This window comes from Tetrao urogallus, assembly GCF_951394365.1.
Source record: "Tetrao urogallus genome assembly, chromosome: 8".
Classification (NCBI taxonomy): Eukaryota; Metazoa; Chordata; class Aves; order Galliformes; family Phasianidae; genus Tetrao; species Tetrao urogallus.
The window spans coordinates 1,411,566-1,432,591 of NC_136821.1; the positions used below are offsets into that span (position 1 = coordinate 1,411,566).

The 21,026-nt window shown below is 42.6% G+C and overlaps 1 protein-coding gene across 2 annotated transcripts; it reads left to right on the forward strand.

The window, feature by feature from the left end:
* Positions 1–392: 392 nt before the first annotated feature.
* STAM2 (signal transducing adaptor molecule 2) lies at positions 393–20,687 on the forward strand (the record flags this gene model as incomplete). Of its 2 annotated transcripts, none has more annotated exons than XM_079539396.1 (14): positions 393–432; positions 8,709–8,793; positions 10,545–10,620; positions 10,811–10,924; positions 12,635–12,781; positions 14,430–14,499; positions 14,876–15,062; positions 15,923–16,017; positions 16,432–16,514; positions 16,692–16,776; positions 17,562–17,616; positions 18,238–18,391; positions 19,931–20,100; positions 20,459–20,687. In XM_079539396.1, 14 exons carry the CDS (start codon positions 393–395, stop codon positions 20,685–20,687), a joined length of 1,590 nt encoding a protein of 529 aa, XP_079395522.1. The 2 variants fall into 2 exon arrangements, with proteins under 2 accessions (XP_079395522.1, XP_079395523.1); XM_079539397.1 differs by having other exon boundaries at positions 10,829–10,924.
* Positions 20,688–21,026: the final 339 nt, after the last annotated feature.

Sequence of the window (21,026 nt, forward strand, 5' to 3'; positions counted from 1 at the left end):
TGCCACACCACCACCTGGGCGCTCAGATATCTTGTAAAGCCAGATTCTGACAGTAGGGGGTTAAAAAACCGCCCCGCGATGCAGCTTCCACAGCGAAAACAGAAGCAAAGCAAACAACGAACGCACGCCCACACACCTCAGGGACCGCCTCAAAATGGCGCCCGCCCACCCGTAACGTCACACGCCAGAAGCGGAGGGGCGCGGCTGAGGCGGGAAAGGCAGGGTCCCGCCCAAAACCCGGCCCTGCGAGGCCCCCGGGCTGCCCCAACCGGCGCCTGACTCCCCGCGGCACTCGTGTGGGCGCCGCTGACGGCTTTGGGGGCCTGCGGCAAGACGGCTAGGCGCCGGGGCGAGGGGACGCGGCGCAGCGGGGCTGCGCGGCCGCCGCCGAGATGCCGCTCTTCGCCTCCAACCCCTTCGAGCAGGATGTGGGTGAGCGAGCGGGGAAGGGCGGGCCGGCCGGCGGGACGCGGTTCGGCTCGGCGCGGCGTCGGGGCCCGCGGCCGCGGCTCGGGCCTGCGAGGGGGGAGCGGCGGCTGCGGCCGTCCGCCTCTCGGAGCCGCGGTGTTTGCGGCTCGTCGGTTCGGGCTGGGAGTCATGGAGGTGAAGATCGGCCTCGTTGGGTCGGGTTGTGTGCGCTGGGTGTCCGAAGGGACGCGGCCCCGGTTCAGCCCCGGCTGGCGCCGCGTCCCATTGCAGAAGCGGGAGCAGCGTGGGCCGGGCTGGTGCGGCCGTGACTCAGCCGGGCTGTGCGGGTCGGGCTGCGGTCCAGCGCTGCTCTCTGGGTCGTCTAGTTTGTTCCGTGACTAGTTTTTGTCTTTCTGGTTTTTAAAGGCCCGTTTCTAGCATTACATAATAATCGTAGAACCATAGAATCACAAGGTTAGAAACGACCTGTAAGATCATCTAGCGCAACCGTGTTTTCATCACCACTGCTACCACAAACTAACCCATATCTTGCAGCTCCTCATCTAGACGCCTCTTGAGCTCTGCCAGGGATGGCGACTCCACCACCTCCATGTGCAGCCATTCCAGTGCCTGACCATTCTCTGAGAGAAAAAGTTTTTCCTCATGTTTAACCTAAACCTTCTCTGGTACAACTTGCAGCCATTTCCTCAGGTCCTGTTTGTTGCCTGGGAGAAGAGGCCAAAGCCCTCCTCATCACAGCCTCCCTTCAGGAAGTTGTAGAGTGCAGTGAGGTTTCCCCTGAGCCTCCTCTTCTCCAGACTAAACAATCCCAGCTTCCTTAGCTGATCTTCATAAGATTTGTGCTCCAGACCCCTCACCAGTTTCATTGCCCTTCTCTGGACATGCTCTGAATTGCACTGTAGCGAAAGCAATAAAAATAATCTAGATACCGGGGTCAGACTTGCATTTTCTTCACCTGCCTAAAACCCCAGGGTTTTAGGTACGAGTAGAATTCATCATTACGAAATCACAGAACTTTAGAGGCTGGAAGAGATCTTGGATATCCCCCAGTCCAGTTCACTTCACTTCCAGCGCACTGCAGGTTCTCTGCATGAGGCTGCAGGTTCCCTAGGGCAGGATTCTGGCCACTGACAGGAAGAAGCGGTGGTTGTCAGTGCTCGCGTGAACACCCCATTTCCTTCTTGTGAGTGTAAGTCCTGCCCCTCTGTGCTGGTAAAGCTCACCTGGAGTGCTGTGTCTACGTGTGGAGTCCTCAGTACAGGAGGGACATGGAGCTGTTGGAGAGCATCCAGAGGAGGGCCATGAAATCAATCCGTGGAATGGAATGGAGCACCTTTCCTATGAGGACAGGCTCAGAGAGCTGGGGCTGTGCAGCCTGGAGTAGACAATGCTCTGAGGTGATGTGATAATAGCGGCCTTTTGGTGTCTACAGGGGAGCCACAGGAAGGAAGGAGACAGACTCTTTAGCAGTCTGTGGTGATAGAACAAGGGGAAATGGCTTCAAGCTCAAAAGGGTAGATTTAGGTTAGATAAAAGGAAAAAGTCTTTTACAGTCATTAGTACTGGAACAGTGATGTGCTGGACGCCCCATCCCTGGAGACTGTCAAGGTGAGGCTGGATCAGGCCCTTGGCAACCTGACCTAGCTGTGGTGTCCATGTTCACTGCAGGGGAGCTGGGCTAGATGGCCCTCAGAGGTCCTTTCCAACTCTAAGGATTCTGTGATAAGGTGCACTGTTTTCTTCATGTACCTTCAATGTTTGTATATTGAAGGCATTGCCTTCAGTTGACTTTGGTGTTGACCTGTGGCTAAAATGAAGTAGCAACCAGCTAGGCCAGCTTCAACCAGTGCACTTGTTTCAGGGAACTCGTTGTGTACCTTTCTCTGACGTATTTGCACAAGTTGAGACTTCTTGAACTGGAGACTCACAGCTGTACAGAGCTCTTTGCCAAACTGGAAAGCTGCAACGACTCTAAAGATTGTTGCAAACTGATGGTCAGTATGCCTGTAGTTTCTTAAACACTGTACTGTACACAGTGAGTAGAACTGCTCATGTGCTACAATTAAACAAGTGCAGTGGGAATTTCATAATTATTGAGGCTAAATCTTACAGTCCCTTGCTGAAGAAGATCTACTTTTTGCCACTAGGAGCTTTTTTCTTTTAGTTATTATAAGTAAATCGGACAACACCAAGTATCAAATTAGTGGCTGTGGTTGCTCTGTACTTTCACTGGTGGTACTCAGGTGAAGCTGCTCATGCTCTTGTTGAGCTTTAACTTTACAATTTGAGGTTTTATTTTCTCATTCATCTCTTTGATTTAGAAAAATAAAGGTGCATGCCACGAGCGTAGTTGAGCTCTGCTGATGTCCTGATGCTACTGGAAAGGAGAGCTCTTCCACGTTCTCGTCTCCTCAGGTGTTGTGGGTTGCTCTCTGGGCTGATTCAGTGCATTCTTTTCAGCAGAAAGCAAATTCCAAAGAAGTGTTTGGCTGACAGATGAGATCACCTGTGAAGGCGATGAAGTTTGGTGGCTTGAATCAGCTCATCAGAGGCTGCGAAGTGGCAGTGACAAAGAGGGGCAGGGCTCCCTGGGAGGGTTGGTGAGGGAAATGGAGCCCTGCTTCTGGTGGCAGTGAGAAATTGGGTTGATTCAGATATCTCTTCAGACCATGCCTTCGGTATTGCAGCTTTCCTGGGAGGGGGCCTTTAGAAATTATAGATAAACACAGCTGCAGCTGTTGTTTTCTTAGTTCTAAACTCACGTGTTTGCTTTTCAGCTGATCTGAGTAGGGTCTTACTTCCTCAGCATTTGCTTTGGTTGCTTTGTCTGTGGTAGCAGTTCCATGACATTAACCTATCTAATAGTTTCAGAAATTCCATTCCTTTCACCTATGGGGTTTTTTTTATTTTTATTATTTTGGTTGAGAGAATACCACAAGGCTTCAGTTCTCTAAAGGGTTTGAAGCATTTTAATTTCCTATCTAAATCTGTTCATCGTTAGTCCATATGCACTTGCTGTTTTCCCCCTACTGCAAGCCTTCTTCTTAAATAACCTTCATCTTCTAAAAGTAGTAGCTCCTCCAGTAGAGGACAAGCCTACTGCTTTTCATCTTTGGTTTAGTTAGCCTTCTTTTGTGAGGTTGTTAATACAATCCCGGGGGTAGGAAGTATTTTTTCTGTGTAGTTTGAATGGCATCCAAAATTGCATGCCATGTCACAGGTTGCTGGTAACTTGTACGATCACACTTTGTTTCCTTGTTCTTTGCTGAAGTGTTTACCTGCTGTGTTTTATTCTAGTGTTATATTTGCCTTCTTCTATCTGCTTCATGTGGTGTTCTGCATCCTCTTGTGCTTGCACTTGGCATGCTTGTGCTTCTCCTCTTATTTCCAACCACTGACATCTTGTTCCTACGAGAATCTTTGATAGACTGGCTGTGTGAGTTTGCATTTTGTCCTGCTGCGATCTTGTTCTGTCTAACCCACTCATCAGTAGTTCACATTTCTGCTTGTGTGATGTCCTAATCTTCCCTGTTACTGATAATACCTTCCAACTTTGTTAGCTTCCTTTGCAGACCCTTACTCCTGCCAAAACATGTTCATTTCAAGACTAATTCTTGAGGCGTTCAGCTCCCTGCCTTCTTTAGAGTGCTTTACATCACAACGTGTCTTCCTTATTATGTGAGCCGATCCAAGAACTGTAGCTAACAACTCACAGATGGCTTCCTATGAAATGTTTCACTGAGTGCTGGACAGACCGGTTGATGCCTAAATTAACCCTTGGCACGTTGTCCTGCCTGAGGAATAGCTGCGTTCTGTTGAAATTTACTGTGGTTCCATTTCATCTCAGTATCTTTTGACGTTTGGCCTAAGGTCTCGCAAATGTTTGTGGACGAGCTAATTGGTGAGGGGTTTTCATTCTTGCTCAGGTCTTTTTCTCTTCTTTAAATCTTTTAAAAGTCTTCAATCCGTGACTTGATTTTGATTGGAGCGATACAAATTCTTGGATTCTGAATCTGCAGTTTCGTGTCAGTTCTTTCTCATTACCAAGACTGCTGCTTCCAGCCTCAGCCCTGCCTTGATCACTGCATGTCTGCAGTGATCACATTTCTAATCAGTAAGTAAAAGTTAGGTTATTATATTTTTGCCTTTTCACTGATTTGGATATACGAGGGCAAAGTAAACAAAAGAAGGTGTGCAGGATTAAATTTCTGCTTTCCAGAAATTCATTTATGTGGCTCTGGCTTTTCTTTGGGGAAAGAAAACCAGCAATCTGGAGTAATTCTCAATTTATTTTCCCCGATCTTTCACTTTTATTACACAAACACTGTTTTTACATACACAGAATGGCACTGAGTAAAACTTGAAATATGTGTGTCCCTACAAGCTTCTGTTTCACATCGCTTTAGGATGCAAATCAGTCTCTAGAAAATTGTCATTTAGTGATCAGGCTGTAACGAACAGCAAATCAAACTGAAAGGTTGTTTGCAAAATCAGTGTTTGACTGCTTGTTTTTCCCTCTGTAGTGTAAAAGTTGACAGAAGGAAAAAAAAAAAAAAACAGCTACGTTCTTGTATTTGTTTATTTTCTTGGCTTACACGTGGTTTGGCATTGCAGGCAGGCTTTGCTCAAGAGAATTCATAGGAGATAACGAAATCCTTTGCAGGTGTGGAGGCTGTGCATGCAAAGCATGTAGAGGCAGAGCTGCCAGCAGAACAGGGCTGCATGGTGTGCACTATGTGGGATGGAGATTTCTGGCAGTATTGGTCAGTGAGAGAGGTGTGCGAGGTGTGCTGCGTGTTGGTAGGACGTAGTGTTGTGCTGTTATGGTGGCAGGGATTGCTGAGCAACCAAGGAACGCCTGGGAGCTGCGAGGTTCTCACAGTGCCCTACTCTTCTTTCTTGTCATGTTCACAATACGTGTTGGAAGTTCCCTCAGTTGCTCATGTGATGTTCCCTTGCTTCCTGCTATGGTGCGTGTGGATCCAAGCCTGTAGCAATGACCGTGCACCAGCACTCGGTTATTGCTGATCTGCACACATGACTTGACGTTGTGCCAGGATCTTTAGAGCTGGAGGACTGGATGTTTGATGAGATGTGACCAGGAATGCTTTTGGAGGTTTGCCGCACTGCTCTTTTACACACTGAATAGTAATTTATTTTCTTTTCCTGCCTCTTGGTGTTATTTCTGCGTATCACTCATCTCTTGGGAAATAAGGGAAGCAGAATGGGTGCTGTTGGGCTGGGATGTCCCCCCGGGTGCTGTGCGGTGCAGGGAGGGCCCAGATAAGCTCCAGCAGCCCCCCATGCTGAGGCATTGCCTTCCCTCCATGAGGAGCAGGTGGCTGTGTTTTAAGGCAGTTCTACTGGCAGTAATACCAGTGAGCAGTTCCCATCCCCTCCCCAGCAGCTCATTTTAGTGCTATCTCCTCTCTTGCGTTGGCATGATTTCTCATGCAGCTGCATGGCAAATCAGATCAGGGAACTGATCCAGTTGAAAGTGATTAATTGTGGGTTGGGGGTGGTGGTAGGGTTTGGCTTTTTTTTTTTTTTTTTTTTTTAGTGTTCAAACTGGCAGTAAAAATAAATATATCATAATTTTACCATCATGTGCAGAACTAAGCTTGAACTCAGTGTTTCCTCGTCAGCTGGAGAGCTACAGAACATAAGTTGTGACTTTTTTCTTTATATTCCCTTAGCACAGAGGAAATGTTGGAAAATGCATCTCCCCACATCTGTTTCCTCTGATCACAGTCCGTGTCCTAGCATCTGTGAGGTAGTTGTCCTTTGGGACTGTTCTTCAGCTGGAGCTCGTGTTAAGCAAAGCGACAGATGCTGTTAAATTTGTCATGCTGGCAAGGAGGAAAACCTCAGAAGTTGTAAAAGTTTGCCATGGGGCAGCCTTCCTATTTCCTGCAGGACCACATCTGCTCTTAGAGCAATGAACATGGATATAAGGAGGAGTCTGATGCGCATCCATGCATTTATGTGTCAGGAAATCATTACTACATGCTTTTGCGAGCACTTTTTTTGGATCTGCGTGACTGTGTACAAAGAGAAGTGCTTGGTTCAGCACTGCTTATGCTGCACAGTTAGCTTACAAGCTTGCACTTCACTGGCTTATAAACAAAGCTGCTTTGAATTTTCTACATGTTTTTGTGCCCAAGTGTAGTGGTGTGTGTGATGAACAGAGCACAGACCCCTGGCAGTGCCCATCGGAGGGCCTGCTTGCTAGTTGTGCCCACCTGTACCAAAACACTCGGGTGTTGAAGGAGAGCTTTCATCCTCCTGAGCCAGCAGGCATTGCTGAGGTTGGGAAAAACCAAAATGCAGTGTTGGGAATTTCAGAGGAAGACAGGCTTCGTAGCAGTGTGACTGAAGGCAGGCAGTGGGATTAAATAACGCGCCGCCTCTGTTCTGTTGGTATTGGTGCCATTTGTCATCATTATCTGCACAGCTGACGGCTGCTCTTGTCAATGAGATGGATTCGTGTGACTGATGGGCTCTGCTGGAAGGGCTGGTGCTGCTGGGGTGGAGGTGTGCTGTTAGAAAGCAGCTTCAGCTGCCAGAGCTCTGGAGCCAGCATTGGGCTGTGCTGTGTGCACCCAGCGCTGTGCTCTGCTGTTCTGCACGTTCAGCTCACACAGCCGGGAAGTGTTGTGCATGTAGGGACTCTTTGTTTTCTTCTGATATTTTTTTTCCCCCCCACTAAATTGCACCTTAAACTGTATAGAATTGCAGGCGCTCATTTAGTTTCAAGAACAAGTGATGAATTTTGTGGTTCTGTCCTAAAAATATCAATGTACCTACAAGAAAATTCAACAACTGTGTCTTTCCAGGAGAAGTATTTTAAGGTTAGAGCTGTAGGAACATGCTTTCAGCACAGCATTTGCTTTCCTTAACTAGTTATTCTAGACTGTGAGGATAATGTAGGGCCAGAATTGCACCTTTCCATTCCTCCTCTTTGCTCTCTGTGCTTCCACCTGCAATAAAAGATTTTCAGGGGCGCTGCTGTGCTGGTGTTTGCTTTGTGGAAGCCATTCTGCAGCCAAGGATTGCTACAACTTTTGACTATAAAACTAAGTAGTGATGCTGATTATTGGAAGAGTTGCTTAATTGCACATCCAGAAATGGGTTTGTCCTGAGGCAGGATTGCTGTCAGCAAACCTTGTAATTTGGAAACAGCTCCTATCACAGAACACCATCGCGTTAATGGAGAGGGACCATTGCGTTCTGCTTTAGTCTGCTAAGCAGCCTTTTACTTGTTCAGTCCCAAAGGGACCTTGTGGCTTCTCAGGCTGAGACAAATGTTGTTAAAGTAACAATTAAGGTACTCTCTTGATTGTTTATGAAGTTCTGATGGAATTAATATAGGATATAGAAGCCTGTGAGTTCAGTCAGAATATTAAAATGGCACAGTAAAATTAAATCTTAAGGCAGCAAACGGGATATGTGGAATATTTTCTTTTGTGAGTTATTCTGATGCTATTGCAATATTAACCTGGCGTGAAAATAACATCAAAAATTTAAAGGGATGGCAGAAATAAATAACATTAAGCTTTATCAGTTCAAGTATGGATTAAAATGCTGTAAGTATTGAGTAGAGTTGCATGCTTTTGAAAGGGTGGTTTGTTTCGTTGGCTGCTTCTGGGACCTTTATAACCTTTCCATCTCATTTCCATCCCTGCAGGCATTCAGGGCCAGGCTGGATGTGGCTCTGGGCAGCCTGGGCTGCTGGTTGGTGACCTGCACACAGCAGGGGGTTGCAACTGGATGAGCACTGTGCTCCTTTGCAACCCAGGCCATTCTGTGATTTCTCATGACACTCGTTGTGATGTTTGAATGTCCAGAGAAATCTCGCAAGCTGTTCTAAGGACAAGATCTTGTTCTTTAGAGTCCTCAAGAGATTTATCTGATTCTCTTGGAACACCCACGTGGAATACATCATGAGTGCCAAGATGAGATGACCTTGAGTAGGCTCTAAATTAAGGCTCTGACCTAAACCTGGAGTAACTAAACAAACTGAGCAGAAGCAGTTTTCTTTTTCAATAACGTTACACTTGATGTTGTTTTGTTTTTTCAGATCTTTTAAATACTGAATGCACTTGTTATTCCAGTACTGTTCTTCCTGTGTGAAGAACTTTATATAATACCAAGCAGTAGCACTAATCTCAATATCTTCTATGTGGGATTTCTTTTTTCATACGACTGTCAAAGAATGTGCTTGCAGGAATCTGTATTTAATAGAGTATTATGCTTAATCAATCTTGTTTTCTTTATAGAAAAGGCTACGAATGAACACAACACCAGTGAGGACTGGGGTCTTATTATGGACATATGTGACAAAGTTGGAAGTACTCCCAATGGGTAAGCTGTACTCGGCATCGTGACGTGTGATTTCATGTTGGTGTGAATAATACTGCTTCAGAAGTAACGCATCTCAAAACACTCCTTGTACTCAGCTACAGGAAGCACTACAGCTCCAGCACTTCTGTGAGCCCTGTGGATGTGTGTGGTTGGCTTTAAAGTTCTTGGAAAGAAATATTCCAGCAGGACTTCCAGTAGAGCACTTAGTAGATGCTGAGTGTGTTCTAATTTTAGGAAGTTCTGCACAGTAGACCCAATTATTCATATTTAATAATCTTACATATGTTTTGCAAAGCAACTGTGCCAGTAGGAAAACGTGAACTAGTTTCTTTGCAGGGAAAAAAGCACATAGAGCAGTTAGCTGTTTATGATGGGGAATTTGCTTATTTGTTAGGAAGAGTGGGATTGATGGAGGAGAAAAAAGGAGTGAAAACTGGGATCAATACTCATTTTGAATCAGTATTTACCTTCTGTGGTAATACTGACACAAAAGTGGTAATTCGGTGATCTTATAATCGATAAAAGTTAAGGTGATCTTTCTGAGTTATAAAATGTTGTAGATTTTGCAGTCATCTTGACCTAGAACATATCTTGAATTCCTAAATGATGGTAGATTTCTCTCTTTTTGTAACTTAGGTGTAATATTTAAGGTTACAACATTGAGAAAGTTCTTTATGCGTTCTGGAAGGAAAGAAGGATTATTGGCTACCCTTAAATGAGTACATACTTGAACAACAAGTATGTTGAACTTGTTGAAGGTCATGAATTACAGGCAGATGTACTCAATGTTAGAACTACTCCTAAACTTCTCTGGCCATGTGTACATCAGCAAGTAACTCAGCATTCCAGGACTGCAGTTGTGGACCAGAGTAGCTGGTACAGAGGCCACCACATCCATCCAGTGGAACATTTGGAGGTTTTCTTTCCCCTTCAGAACAGGTTTCATCAATTCTTTTGAACTGAATATCCACAATGGCAGTGGTGCACGTGTTTCTGTGGCACTTGCTGCTGGATCCGGCCCTGTGGCTTCCTGGGAGTCTGGAGCACTCGTGTTGTGCACAGAGGTGGCACAGCTTCTTTCAACAGCAACCTAATTTTGCTGCTCAGAACTGTACTGTGAGCTGAGTGAGCACAAATAACACATGCATCAGCTCCTGTAGCCCTTATGTGCCTTTAGTGCTCATTTTCACGCATGCAGCTCCTTAGCAGAGTGACGTTTGAATTGTTAATTATTATTCAATACTTACTTCAAATTTTACTGAATCAGATTAAGAAATTGTGACGTATCTTAAGTGTCTTGAAAATGGGACCCGGGAGCCAACAACCTGTGAACATGGCTTTGAAATTCAATCTATAGAGAGCCTTTATTGTAGCCAATTAAATAACCATTTAATCACTGCTGCTCTTGGTTTAATTTTTTAACGTAGACATTTCTTTCATTGTCTATTTCAAATCCATTTCCTCAGCTTAGTGGCAGCTGCTCTCTTTGTGACCTATTCTGTCGCTTTTATGGAAATCAATATTGAATGCCAGCATAATAATGGAGTCTTCCAATCCAGTACACCTGTAAGAACAAGTGATGTGCTAGGTATTCTTCCAGACCCATTCTGCAAAAAATATGGGTTAGGTTATGTTTTTTTTTTTTTTTTTTTTTCAGCAGAGCCAGTTTTGTTTGTTTGCCAGATACTCGTGTTCTGTGAAATTTGTTCTACAAAGTCATATTTGTCACTAGTACCTCCTTCTTCTTTTAGGGCAAAGGATTGCCTTAAAGCCATCATGAGGAGAGTAAATCATAAAGTTCCCCATGTGGCCCTGCAAGCACTTACAGTGAGTAGCCTATCACTATCTTCCAGAACTGCTGTGTTTCTTCATGTAAGGGTGTCCTGATCAATCATAAGCTTCTGTAGAAGTCAGATCTTCACTAGAAGTCAGTGAGGGTGTACGTGCTGAACAAAGGGTGAAATTTAATTTTTCTGTATGCTTTTATTTTGGATATTATTGTCAGACATTTTCGTAATTGTGTTTCTGTTGTCAGCTTCTAGGAGCCTGTGTATCAAACTGTGGAAGAATATTTCACTTAGAAGTTTGTTCTCGTGATTTTGCTAGTGAAGCTCGAGGTATAATAAATAAGGTAATTTTTCATTACTTCAGCTAGTGGGGTAAAATTATTTTTATCACTGCTTTGCTTTCTCTCAGCACAATAATGGATTGGCAAAACGGACATTTGAGTTGATACACTGGTGATGTTTAGTTCTGGTGCAGTTGCAGATATTGCTGGCTGTTTGTCTCATCAGTGGAATTGGTGTGTTTTCATTTCTACTGTTAAGCAAATGAAGGCTGATACTTACTATCAGCTCCCAAAAATTACATGAGCAATTTTAATTAAGATTTGTGACTCTATATTAGTTTGATCATAGTGAAATAGTTTTCTTTGGAAAGTTATTTGGCTTTAATGAAATTCATAAGCTGAAGTACACAAGGATAACTGAAAACTAGGACACAGAAAAGAGGAAGACATCAGACAACTTTCTCAGTTTCTAGAGACTATAAGAACGCTGAATGAGGAGGTTATCAAGAAAGGAAGACCGAAATGGTGCAGCTGATGGGATCTAAATCCAGATACAATGAATTGAATAAGCAGAAACAGCTTTCCCATAATTATTGCTCCAGTTGAAGACAAAAATGGCTAAAGAAGATAGCCTTCAAATATATGGGAGGCCTGGAAACATCAGAGGTTGAGCAAAGCAATTAAGGAAACTTAATAAAATTGCTGGGAAGCAAAATGAGTTCACAGCTCTTCTGTTTCTCCCTTTCTGTGGAAAAATAGGTCTTGAAGTCCTCCCCTTCATTCTCATTAGCCACAGTCCATGCTGAAATAGAACATTGACCTTCATGGACTGACAGTGCTTGTGAATGTAAAAACAAACCTTAAATCCCACTGAAGAATTGCCTACAGGAGCATAATGTATTTTGTTGTTGGGAAATACTTGTGTTTTCCTCTGTCCCTGACCCATTTGTGGAAATAATCATCAGAGGGCCTGTGAAATTTGTGCTTTCTCCCTTTTCTCTGAAAAAAAAATTAGTTCAGACAAGTGTAACAAATACCTTTGTGCTGATAATGAACCTACTGGGCTAAATGTCTTCTTTCAAATAAATGCCAGCTTGAGCCCAAACTTGTTGCTGTTCTTGCTGCTCAGCATGTGTTTGGCTGTGAGCCACAGGCTTATGCTGTGACTTGAAGTACAATCTAATGGGAAGTCTGGGCCGTACACCACAGCTGTGTGGTCCCAAGCTCTGTATCTTCTTAACTTGCCTGGTACAGATGAGGTGGCCCACCAGCTCCAGAAATCTTATTCATCAGCCTGTGGTTTGTTTGCTTACTTTGGGTTTAGGCAATAGTCTTTTCATTAGCTGGAAACAAAAGCAGAAAGTGTTTGGAGTCTGAAGTGCTTTGGGCTGTGTTTGACCCTTGTAGTGCTGGCGTAGCCATCACATGTAGTAGCTGCTGCAATGGAGAGTCAGACTTGTTGCTGTTGTATTTTTAAGGCCGTTATGAGATTAGCAGCAGCTCCAGTGCAGTGTTGCTGAGGTATGCTCAGAAGTGTGTCCTTTAGCCATATCACAGTGATACGTGCCTGACTTCTGCAGGTGGGTTATCTCTTGGCATGAGGTTGTTAGCATGTGAAATTTGCATATATATATTTAGGTTGTTTTCAATTCTCGTTTTGTTCAAGACAGTTACGGATATTTATAGTAAAATGCTTTTGGTAACAATGTTTGAAAACTATTCCTGCTCACTTTAAAGCATAAACATCCCTTTCTATGCAATTTTGTCTTCTAGGCTCATCCGAAGGTCAGCGAGAAGCTGAAAACTCTAATGGTGGAGTGGTCAGAAGAATTTCAGAAAGACCCACAGTGTAGCTTAATATCTGCAACTATTAAATCTTTAAAAGAAGAAGGCGTCACTTTTCCTGCAGCTGGATCACAGGTGAAAGCTCAATTAGGAATACACAGTGCTTCTCCTGTTAGACCTCTGTCAGTGAACAGCAGGAAGAAACCATGCATGGATCTTTTGATCAGAGGGAAGTAGGACCCTTGTTATAGTCTGGTTGCCTCCTGACACTAAGGTTTATTTCATTCTACTTTTTAATTTCCTTGCCCACTGAGGAAAAGTGAGAACAGACTGAAGGTTATTTCTTACTGTCTTTGAATTGTTTCATTTTAGATCTGTCTTCAGATAAATTTTCTTTTTTTTGAGTTTCATCAACCTGTCATACCTCAAAAATCAAAGCAGTCCTACACCCACCCCTTGTACTTGGTGTTTCATGGTTCTAATGGCTGACTTGGAGCACGTTTCTTTCTTGTTTTTTCCTTCACAGAGCCTCGCAAAACAATTGGCAGTATCTGAAAGTGAGACCTTTTTTTTGGAAATGATGTTCTGTGCTCTGCTTTCCTTTCTCAGTCCCCATTTCTTGTTCATGTTTTTTTGTCCACGTCAGGAGTTGCCCATCTCTGCAGTGATGGGTGCTCCAGCCCCTAACCTCACTTGCTCTTTCTATTTTACTTGTGGCATGCTGTGTCTGATCATCCAGCTGGCAGTAATGGTGACAAGTTTTCTTTTTTTTTTTTAATGCTTTATTATTTAAGCTTCTAAATATTATCTTCAAAATGAGTTTGGTGAAGAACAGTCCTTAAAATCAGAAACATACCTTCAGTTACGTATCCCTTCCATGAAATTCACATTTCTCTGTATTAAACACAGGTGGTGGATTTTTTGTGTGCTGTTTTTTTTAAATTCTACAATCTTTCCTTCCTCCACAAAGATGTTTTCACCTCTAAATCTAGGATAAGTGTTAAAACATATGGCAGAAACATGGAAGATGGGGAGTGCTGGCAACCAGTTATGCTTTCTTCCTACAGATGCACATAAAAATGACATCTTGATGTCTCTGCATCATACGCTTCACTGCAAAAAAAAACAAAGCTGAGGGTTATTAGTATAGTTGTACAGAATTGGTTCCTAGAACCATCGATAATCCCAGTATCTGGAAGCGGTTTGTTTGTTCCTGCATGAAGATGCCCTGTTGAAGTGAAGGATTTCATTATGCTCTTGTGGAGACTCAAATTATTCAAGTCAGAAGCTCCCAATTTGATAGACATGTGCTCTTCATTCTCACGCTCCCATAAACTGAGGAGGAGGGTAGCTATTAGCTGTCATGTGGAGAGAAATCTCCTTTTAGCAAGTCCACCTCCTGGTTAATAACTTCACAAACGTGGGACTGCAGAGAGCTTTTCTTCCCTTTCGAGAGGTGAGGTGGAGGACAAAGGTGGGAAGTCTTTTAAATGTGAGTTGTTTCATCTAAGTAATGCTACCAACATTGTTATTTAAATGAAATCCTTAAATAAATGAGATCTGATTATTTATTTTACTTTGTTCTTTTCTGAAAACTAAATGTGGATGAGATTCCACAGTGAAGTAATTTTTCTCTTGTAGAAAATCATCCTGGGTCAGTTCTGAAATGCTCAAAATAGGCGGCTAACAGGGAACAGCTTCTTACTAATTTTAAGTATATAATTATAGAGCTTTCTTTCCCCTTTGTTAACATGAAGTTATTCTACTGTTAATACATTTGCAGGCTACCACAAATGCTGCTAAGAATGGTTCTTCATCGAGCAAAAACAAAGAGGATGAAGATATAGCTAAAGGTAAATTACTAGTCACAGCCTTGTGTTTGACTTGTGCTCTGGGTTGTTATGCCAAAATGCATAGAAATATGAAGCTGCACTTGATTCTGCTGCATGGAATCGAAAGCAAGGGCTCAGCAGGCTGAGGATTGAAGTTTGGTTTTGAAATGTTTCTTGTGCACGAGTACTACTGGTCTTTTAATTCTATTGCAGTGCAGAGTAAAGCTGTCATAATATAAAACATCAGTTGTAGTTTGGAGCAAACAAAGATTTTAAACTTGCACAGACCATAATGCTAAAATATGTATTTCTTCTGATTAGGAAAGCAAAAAACCTTTCTATAGAGGGATAAAATACATAGACTTAACTGCTTGTTTTTTCCCCCTCCTCGTTGTAGCTATTGAATTGTCCTTACAAGAGCAGAAGCAGCAACAAATGGAGACCAAATCCTTGTACCCCTCCGCAGATGTGCAGCAAACCAATCAGAACCTGAGGAAGGTGCGAGCTCTCTATGACTTTGAAGCTGTCGAGGACAATGAGCTCACCTTTAAAAGTGGAGAGATTATTTTTGTTTTGGATGACAGGTACAATACACTCAGATGAAGGTGCCTTAATTCTGCAACTGTGTTAGGCTAGCATTTTTTTCCCCTGATGCTTTCTTTTCCACAGGTGTGTATTGTCACTCTGGCCTTCTTCACATCCCTTAATCATCCACTATTCTTTACATATGTTTTCCTGATTTATTTTATCCCTTAAAAACATTCTGAATCTTGCTTTCCTGCAGAGCCTTCCTTGCCCTCCTTCCCTAGTTGATGTATTTCTCCAGTGATTGGATGTTTCTTTACCTCTGTGTGTTCCTTTAGGCACTCATTCTATGGTGTAGGTCCAACTTGTAATTTTTATGTTAATGGATTATAACGTGTCATAAGAATATATGTACACACATTACAGTGCTGAATTCTAGCTAGTTCCAGAAACTGTGAGATCTCTGGCTATCAAACATTGCATGTGTTAGGAATAAAACTGAAGAAAAATGCTTCAGTAGTTATTGTTAACTGTTGTCACTGTTCCTCCAGAGATAGCTAAGGAGTAGAACTTGCTTAGCTGCTCTAATTTAATAGACTTTGACAGATCAATTATTTCTAATGTTAGTCCTCACTTGTGTACCTCTTGTAAGCTTTGAGGTGAATGGGCTGTCATCTAGTCAGTGTAAAGAACTGTGCCTTAAACTTGAAGTGATTGATCATCTCCTCCACAACCCATTCCCAGCTCCTGGCTTTGGGTGTGCTGCTGTACTAATCTGTACCTGGGCTCTCTTCTGCCACTGTTTTTGGGCATGCAGGGAAGCAGTGCCTTAGATATCAAGGTTTCCTATCAAAGCACAAGATGTCATTGATGCTGAGCGTTAATGTTACAAGTTTGTAACACAGCTCTGTCTCCCCAGTGACACCAATTGGTGGAAGGGTGAAAACCATCGAGGAGTGGGACTGTTTCCATCTAATTTTGTGACTTCTGATTTAAATGTTGAACCTGAGGCAGGTAAGTTAGCTACTGAAAGCTAACCTGTTACATTAGAAATGTGGATTTATGGTGGAACTGCTGATTGGCTCATAATCAGCATAACTTCCTGATACCAGCTTGAGAATTGAGGGAGAAATCCTGAAGTTGTGTCAAACCAGCAAGCAACCGTTTACCTCTGCTGTAGCTTGCTTTCATGGCATCTTTTGGTTCTAAGCTGTTACTTTCTGCTTGTGGTACTGGGCACATCCTTATGTAAGAATAAGGTGTTACTTCCCTAGCAGATGGTTGTGGTCCCAACTTAAAGTACTTACTCAAATTTCTGTGATATTTAAAAGTTTGGTGCTGAGTGGGTGGAAAAACAATAATACCAGGTAGCATAAAGCTAACAGAGTTTCTTTTCTGCTGATGTGTTACTCTTGGTTCTTCTTTTAGCAACTGTAGATAAAAACTGTGTTCCTGAGGATGCTACAGAAGAAATTAAGAAAGCAGAACCTGAGCCAGTTTATATAGATGAGGTATGCAGTGACTTCAATATACAAAAGTGCTGATATTTTAAATTGTTTAAAACGTTATTTTGATAGCGACTGTTAAAAGGTAACTGTTTTATATAAGACTATTAATTTGAAGATGAAAAGGCTCTCTGTGCCACGCTTTGGAAATAGCTGTCCTTAATCTTCTCTTCCACCTTTCAGGATAAGATGGATAAAACGCTGCAGGTGCTTCAGAGTATAGATCCTACAGACCTGAATCTTGATTCAGATCTTCTAGACTCAGAAGGTACTTTGAGCACCCAGTTTGCTAGCTCTTGTGTTGCTTCCTATGATTACTTTCCATGGATTGAGTTGGTAATTCTTTTGTATTTATTTTAAGCACAAAGAAACCAGGGTGTGTAAAGTAATGTATTATTGGTGTGCTGTAGAATAGTTAATTTCACAGTTGGAGCATGGAGCTATATGTATGCCTCTGCATTTTCTCATAGTTGCCAAGCCAACTCCGTGTTTAACCAAGCAATTTGCTTTACTTCTAGTGAGAGTGCTTTGCCTGATCCTTGCAGGATTTATCCACCTATCTAAGCTCTAGAAAATTAACTATTGTATATGAAAAATATATTGTATATAAGAAAGTACAGCTTGCTAAGGGGGAAGGGCGAGTTCTGTTCATTTATGATCAGCTCAGTTCGAAGCATATAGGAACAACTAAGTGTACTTCCAGGGGGGGAAAAGGTGGGAGGACAGTCTGGGGAGATTCATAGGCAGTCCAGCGATTCCAGTAAGAGGTAAGTCATAGACCTTGTGTGTGGCAAGCAGAAATGCAGAATTTTGTGTGACTTTCATCAGTGGTTTTTTTGTTTGGAGAGGGAGAGACAATGAAGGATGACAAAGCAGAATAAGCAAAGTATTTTCCTTCTTTGTTTGGGGTGGAGGATTTGGACTGCCGTGACAACTAGATCCACCCTCTAATTTTGGATGCTTTCTTAGTGTAGTTGAATAAAGTATTTTTTGGTTACGTTTTAAAATCAGTTGTGCAGTATGTTAACTGCTTTGGCTCTCTTGTCTTTACAGTTATTTGTCAGCAGATGGGTCCACTGATAGATGAAAAACTGGAAGAGATAGATAGGTGAGTCATAACGTATCTGCATAATGTACCAATACTTCAAGTCGTGCCATTGTATTCATTTTCCTCTATATTCTCCTTCATCTCCCAAGGTAGGAAGTGTTGCAAGAATTACCATTCTGCCTGTTGGTGTTTGACACCTACATGCAGAAGCCCTGTTTGTGTACTCAGGCTTGACTGCTGCTCTCCTGACTTACTGCACAAGTTACTGGGCGCATTCTGTATTAGCACTTACTGCTTGTAGGCTTTTGCAGTCTGTCTAGATGTTCTCAGTCTGCTGTTCACTGTCCTCTGTGCAAGAAAAATTGGTCAAACAGCATCTTCCCCCTTTTCCCTCAAACTCTATAAGGGATATTTAATGATGAAAAGGTAATTGCTGCTTTATTATGACTAGCGAAGGATTGTTGTTCACCTTTTTGACCCTTCTTCCATTGCAGTGGTGTAAGAAGCAGAGTAGGTTCTGGAAGTTTTGCAGTACAGATGTGTCAGAAATCTGCCATCTACCTTTCAAGATGATTTTTTTTTCTTTTATACTCAGATCCCTTTAATGAATCACTCCTGTGTTACTATCTGACACTAGATGTTGAAGACACTTAGTGTTTGCACATATTTATTTTGAAACAGAAAACATTCCGAATTATCTGAACTGAATGTGAAAGTTCTAGAAGCTCTGGAGCTCTATAACAAACTGATGAATGAAACACCGATGTATTCAGCCTACTCCAAACTCCACCATCCTGCACAATACCCTCCTACATCTTCTGGTGTTTCAGTGCAGGTCAGTATCCCTGTCTGGAAATAGAGACTTTCCTAATATAGTTTTCTATTTAAAAAGATGACAGCAAAAATGAAGAAGTGTAGACTTCCTGCTAGCCTACGAACCATCTGACATTGCCTGGTGACTTTCTGAAGCTTTCAGAATAAAATAGCATTCAAGCAGTCAAACAGAGTATTTTAATTTGCAGTTAGTAGCTCATGCAATAAGCTATAGATCTTAATTTTACTCTCCAATTAGAAAGATGCTTTATTGAGAATACTGAAATGATTCTTTCTGTGATTTCCCCCAACCCCCCATTAGAATTCTGTGTTTCAGGGTCGTTCAGCAGCTTGGAGGATATTCTTGCTCTGAGTCATGTTCTCACTCTTAAAGTAATGTTGCCTTCTTATCTAATAGGGATGTGAGTGAACTTTGATATTAGTGCATTAATCACGAGTGCAGTGCACTTTTGCTAAGTATAAAAACCTTAATCTGGTTTTAGCTGTGGATTTCCTAAGGCAGGGGGTTGGGAAGACTATTACATTAGTGGGTGTAGTTGCACAAAATTGATTTACAGTATCTCTAGGGTGCTACATTGGTGTTCTGAGAAAACAAAGATGGAGAAGAAAGAGGGATTTTAAAGATCTTTTTTTACAGGAAGCTTAGAATGACTGGTTTTACTTCTAGTGAATTTTATTTAATGTTAATTGTTCCCTGGGAAAAGAATAGTTGCTATAGCAACTGCTAGATCTGAAAATGTCAGTTTAAAGTAATTCTGTGTCCTTAACTTCTGGTTATGGTGGAAAATATCGTTATATTTGGAGGTTAAGAAGTAACTGAAGCCAAAAGGCAACAGGAGGTTACTACTTCTTTCAAGGCAAATGCACCCAGCAGTGAAAAATAGAAGATAATGGTATCTGTGCTGGGCCTAATATTGACACACACTTCTGTTCCTTCAGTGTCAGTACACAGCCATACCAAGTTCAAAAGCAGTGAGCAGTATAGCCTTGTGTTAGCAAGTTTTCCCACTTGTTTCACCAGCTCTGAGTGAAGGCTTAGCTTAAACCAGAAATATGAGAAGCTGAAGTTTTTGCTTTCCTTTTGTTGTAGTCTGAGACTATTGTTAAGTTTTGCAAAATGTATAAAGTAACGAATCTTGTGTGGTGCTCAGCTCCCCACTCAGCCGTGTTTTGTGCATCAAAATATGCTGAGAATTGAAAAAGACCAGGCAAATGGGTGAAAAAGAAAGAAGGTTTCTGGGAGGTGCAGAGTTGGTGTGTTGAGCAGACAGGTTGTTCTCTCAGATAAGGAACCACAGAGCTTGTGAGCAGTGCATTTTTGAAAGAGATGCCTGTGATGGAATAAAGGATGCCTGTTACAAACCTGTGCGTGTGTTAGAAGTTGTATGTTTTGTTATTAAAACCATGTTAGGAAAATAAGTTCAGAATCAGTTCATTTGGACTCTGAACCCCAAAGTATTTGTTCATTGTAGTTGTATTCTGTGCTACATTTATTGCTAGTTAAATAAAAGGTATACCTTTCTTTATTTCTATTATTTAGCCGTATCCTGTACAGCCACCTAGTGGGAACTACATGATCCAAGGTGTTCACCAAGTCACCGTTTCCCAAGGTTATGGCCTAGGACCTGATCAGATGGGGCAGCTCAGGTCTCTGCCTCAAAGTATCAATTCTTCTGGAGCAACTCAGCCTGTACAAACTGCTTATTTAAGGTATCGGTCACTTCAGCAAACTCTTATGTTACTCTTTGCATAGAATTGTGGGCTGGGTTGGGTTGGAAGGGACTTTAAAGACCATCTGGCACCAATCCCCTGCCATGGGCAAGGGGAGCTGTCAGCATGCCAGGCTGCCCAGGGCCCTGTGTGTGGTGTGCAGCACCTCGGGAGACAGAGCACCCACAGCTCTGGTCAGCAGTGCTATGGCCTCACCACCCTCACAGAGGCTGTGACTGGGGTATTTACAGTGGTGTGCAAATCTGCTTTACCACTTTGGAAACGTACAGGAAGCTTTGGGACTAAGAAAAAATGCTTATCAGAGAACCAGATATGAGCTTGTCTTGTTTTGTTACAGCCCAGGACCAGACTCTGTGTTAAACCAGACGTTTGTGACCCAGAGCCCCGGCCTCCCCACAGCTGCCAGCACGGCGGTGTACAGCCAGCAGCAGATGGGCTCGGTGGATATGGCAGCTTACCAGAGTAACACGTCGAGTTTGCCTCAAGGACCGGGTTATCCCATGGCAGTTCCTCCTCATTCCATTCTACAGCAACAAACCAATTACCATCAACAGCCTCTCCTTTAAAAACAGACCAGGCTTGTTTCCAAAATAATGAAGAGAGATTGCTGAATCTAATGGTTTTGATTAATACCTGTCACAGATATCAAAATACATTTTCCTTTAAAATAACCCAACTTAGGGTGATGCTGAGTAACAGTATGCATCGGATCTGATTGTTAATCATTTCCTTAATGATAGTTTGAACTACGTGAGCTAATGATTTAAAATAATTTCAGATTGCTTTGAGCCCTTGTTTCAGTGGTTTCAAGAAATGCCATTTGTGTGTCTGAATTCAAGTTAAAAAAAGCATCCAAAATTAATTCTGTGTTTCTAGAAATGTGAGGATGCATAGGCACTGTTCTG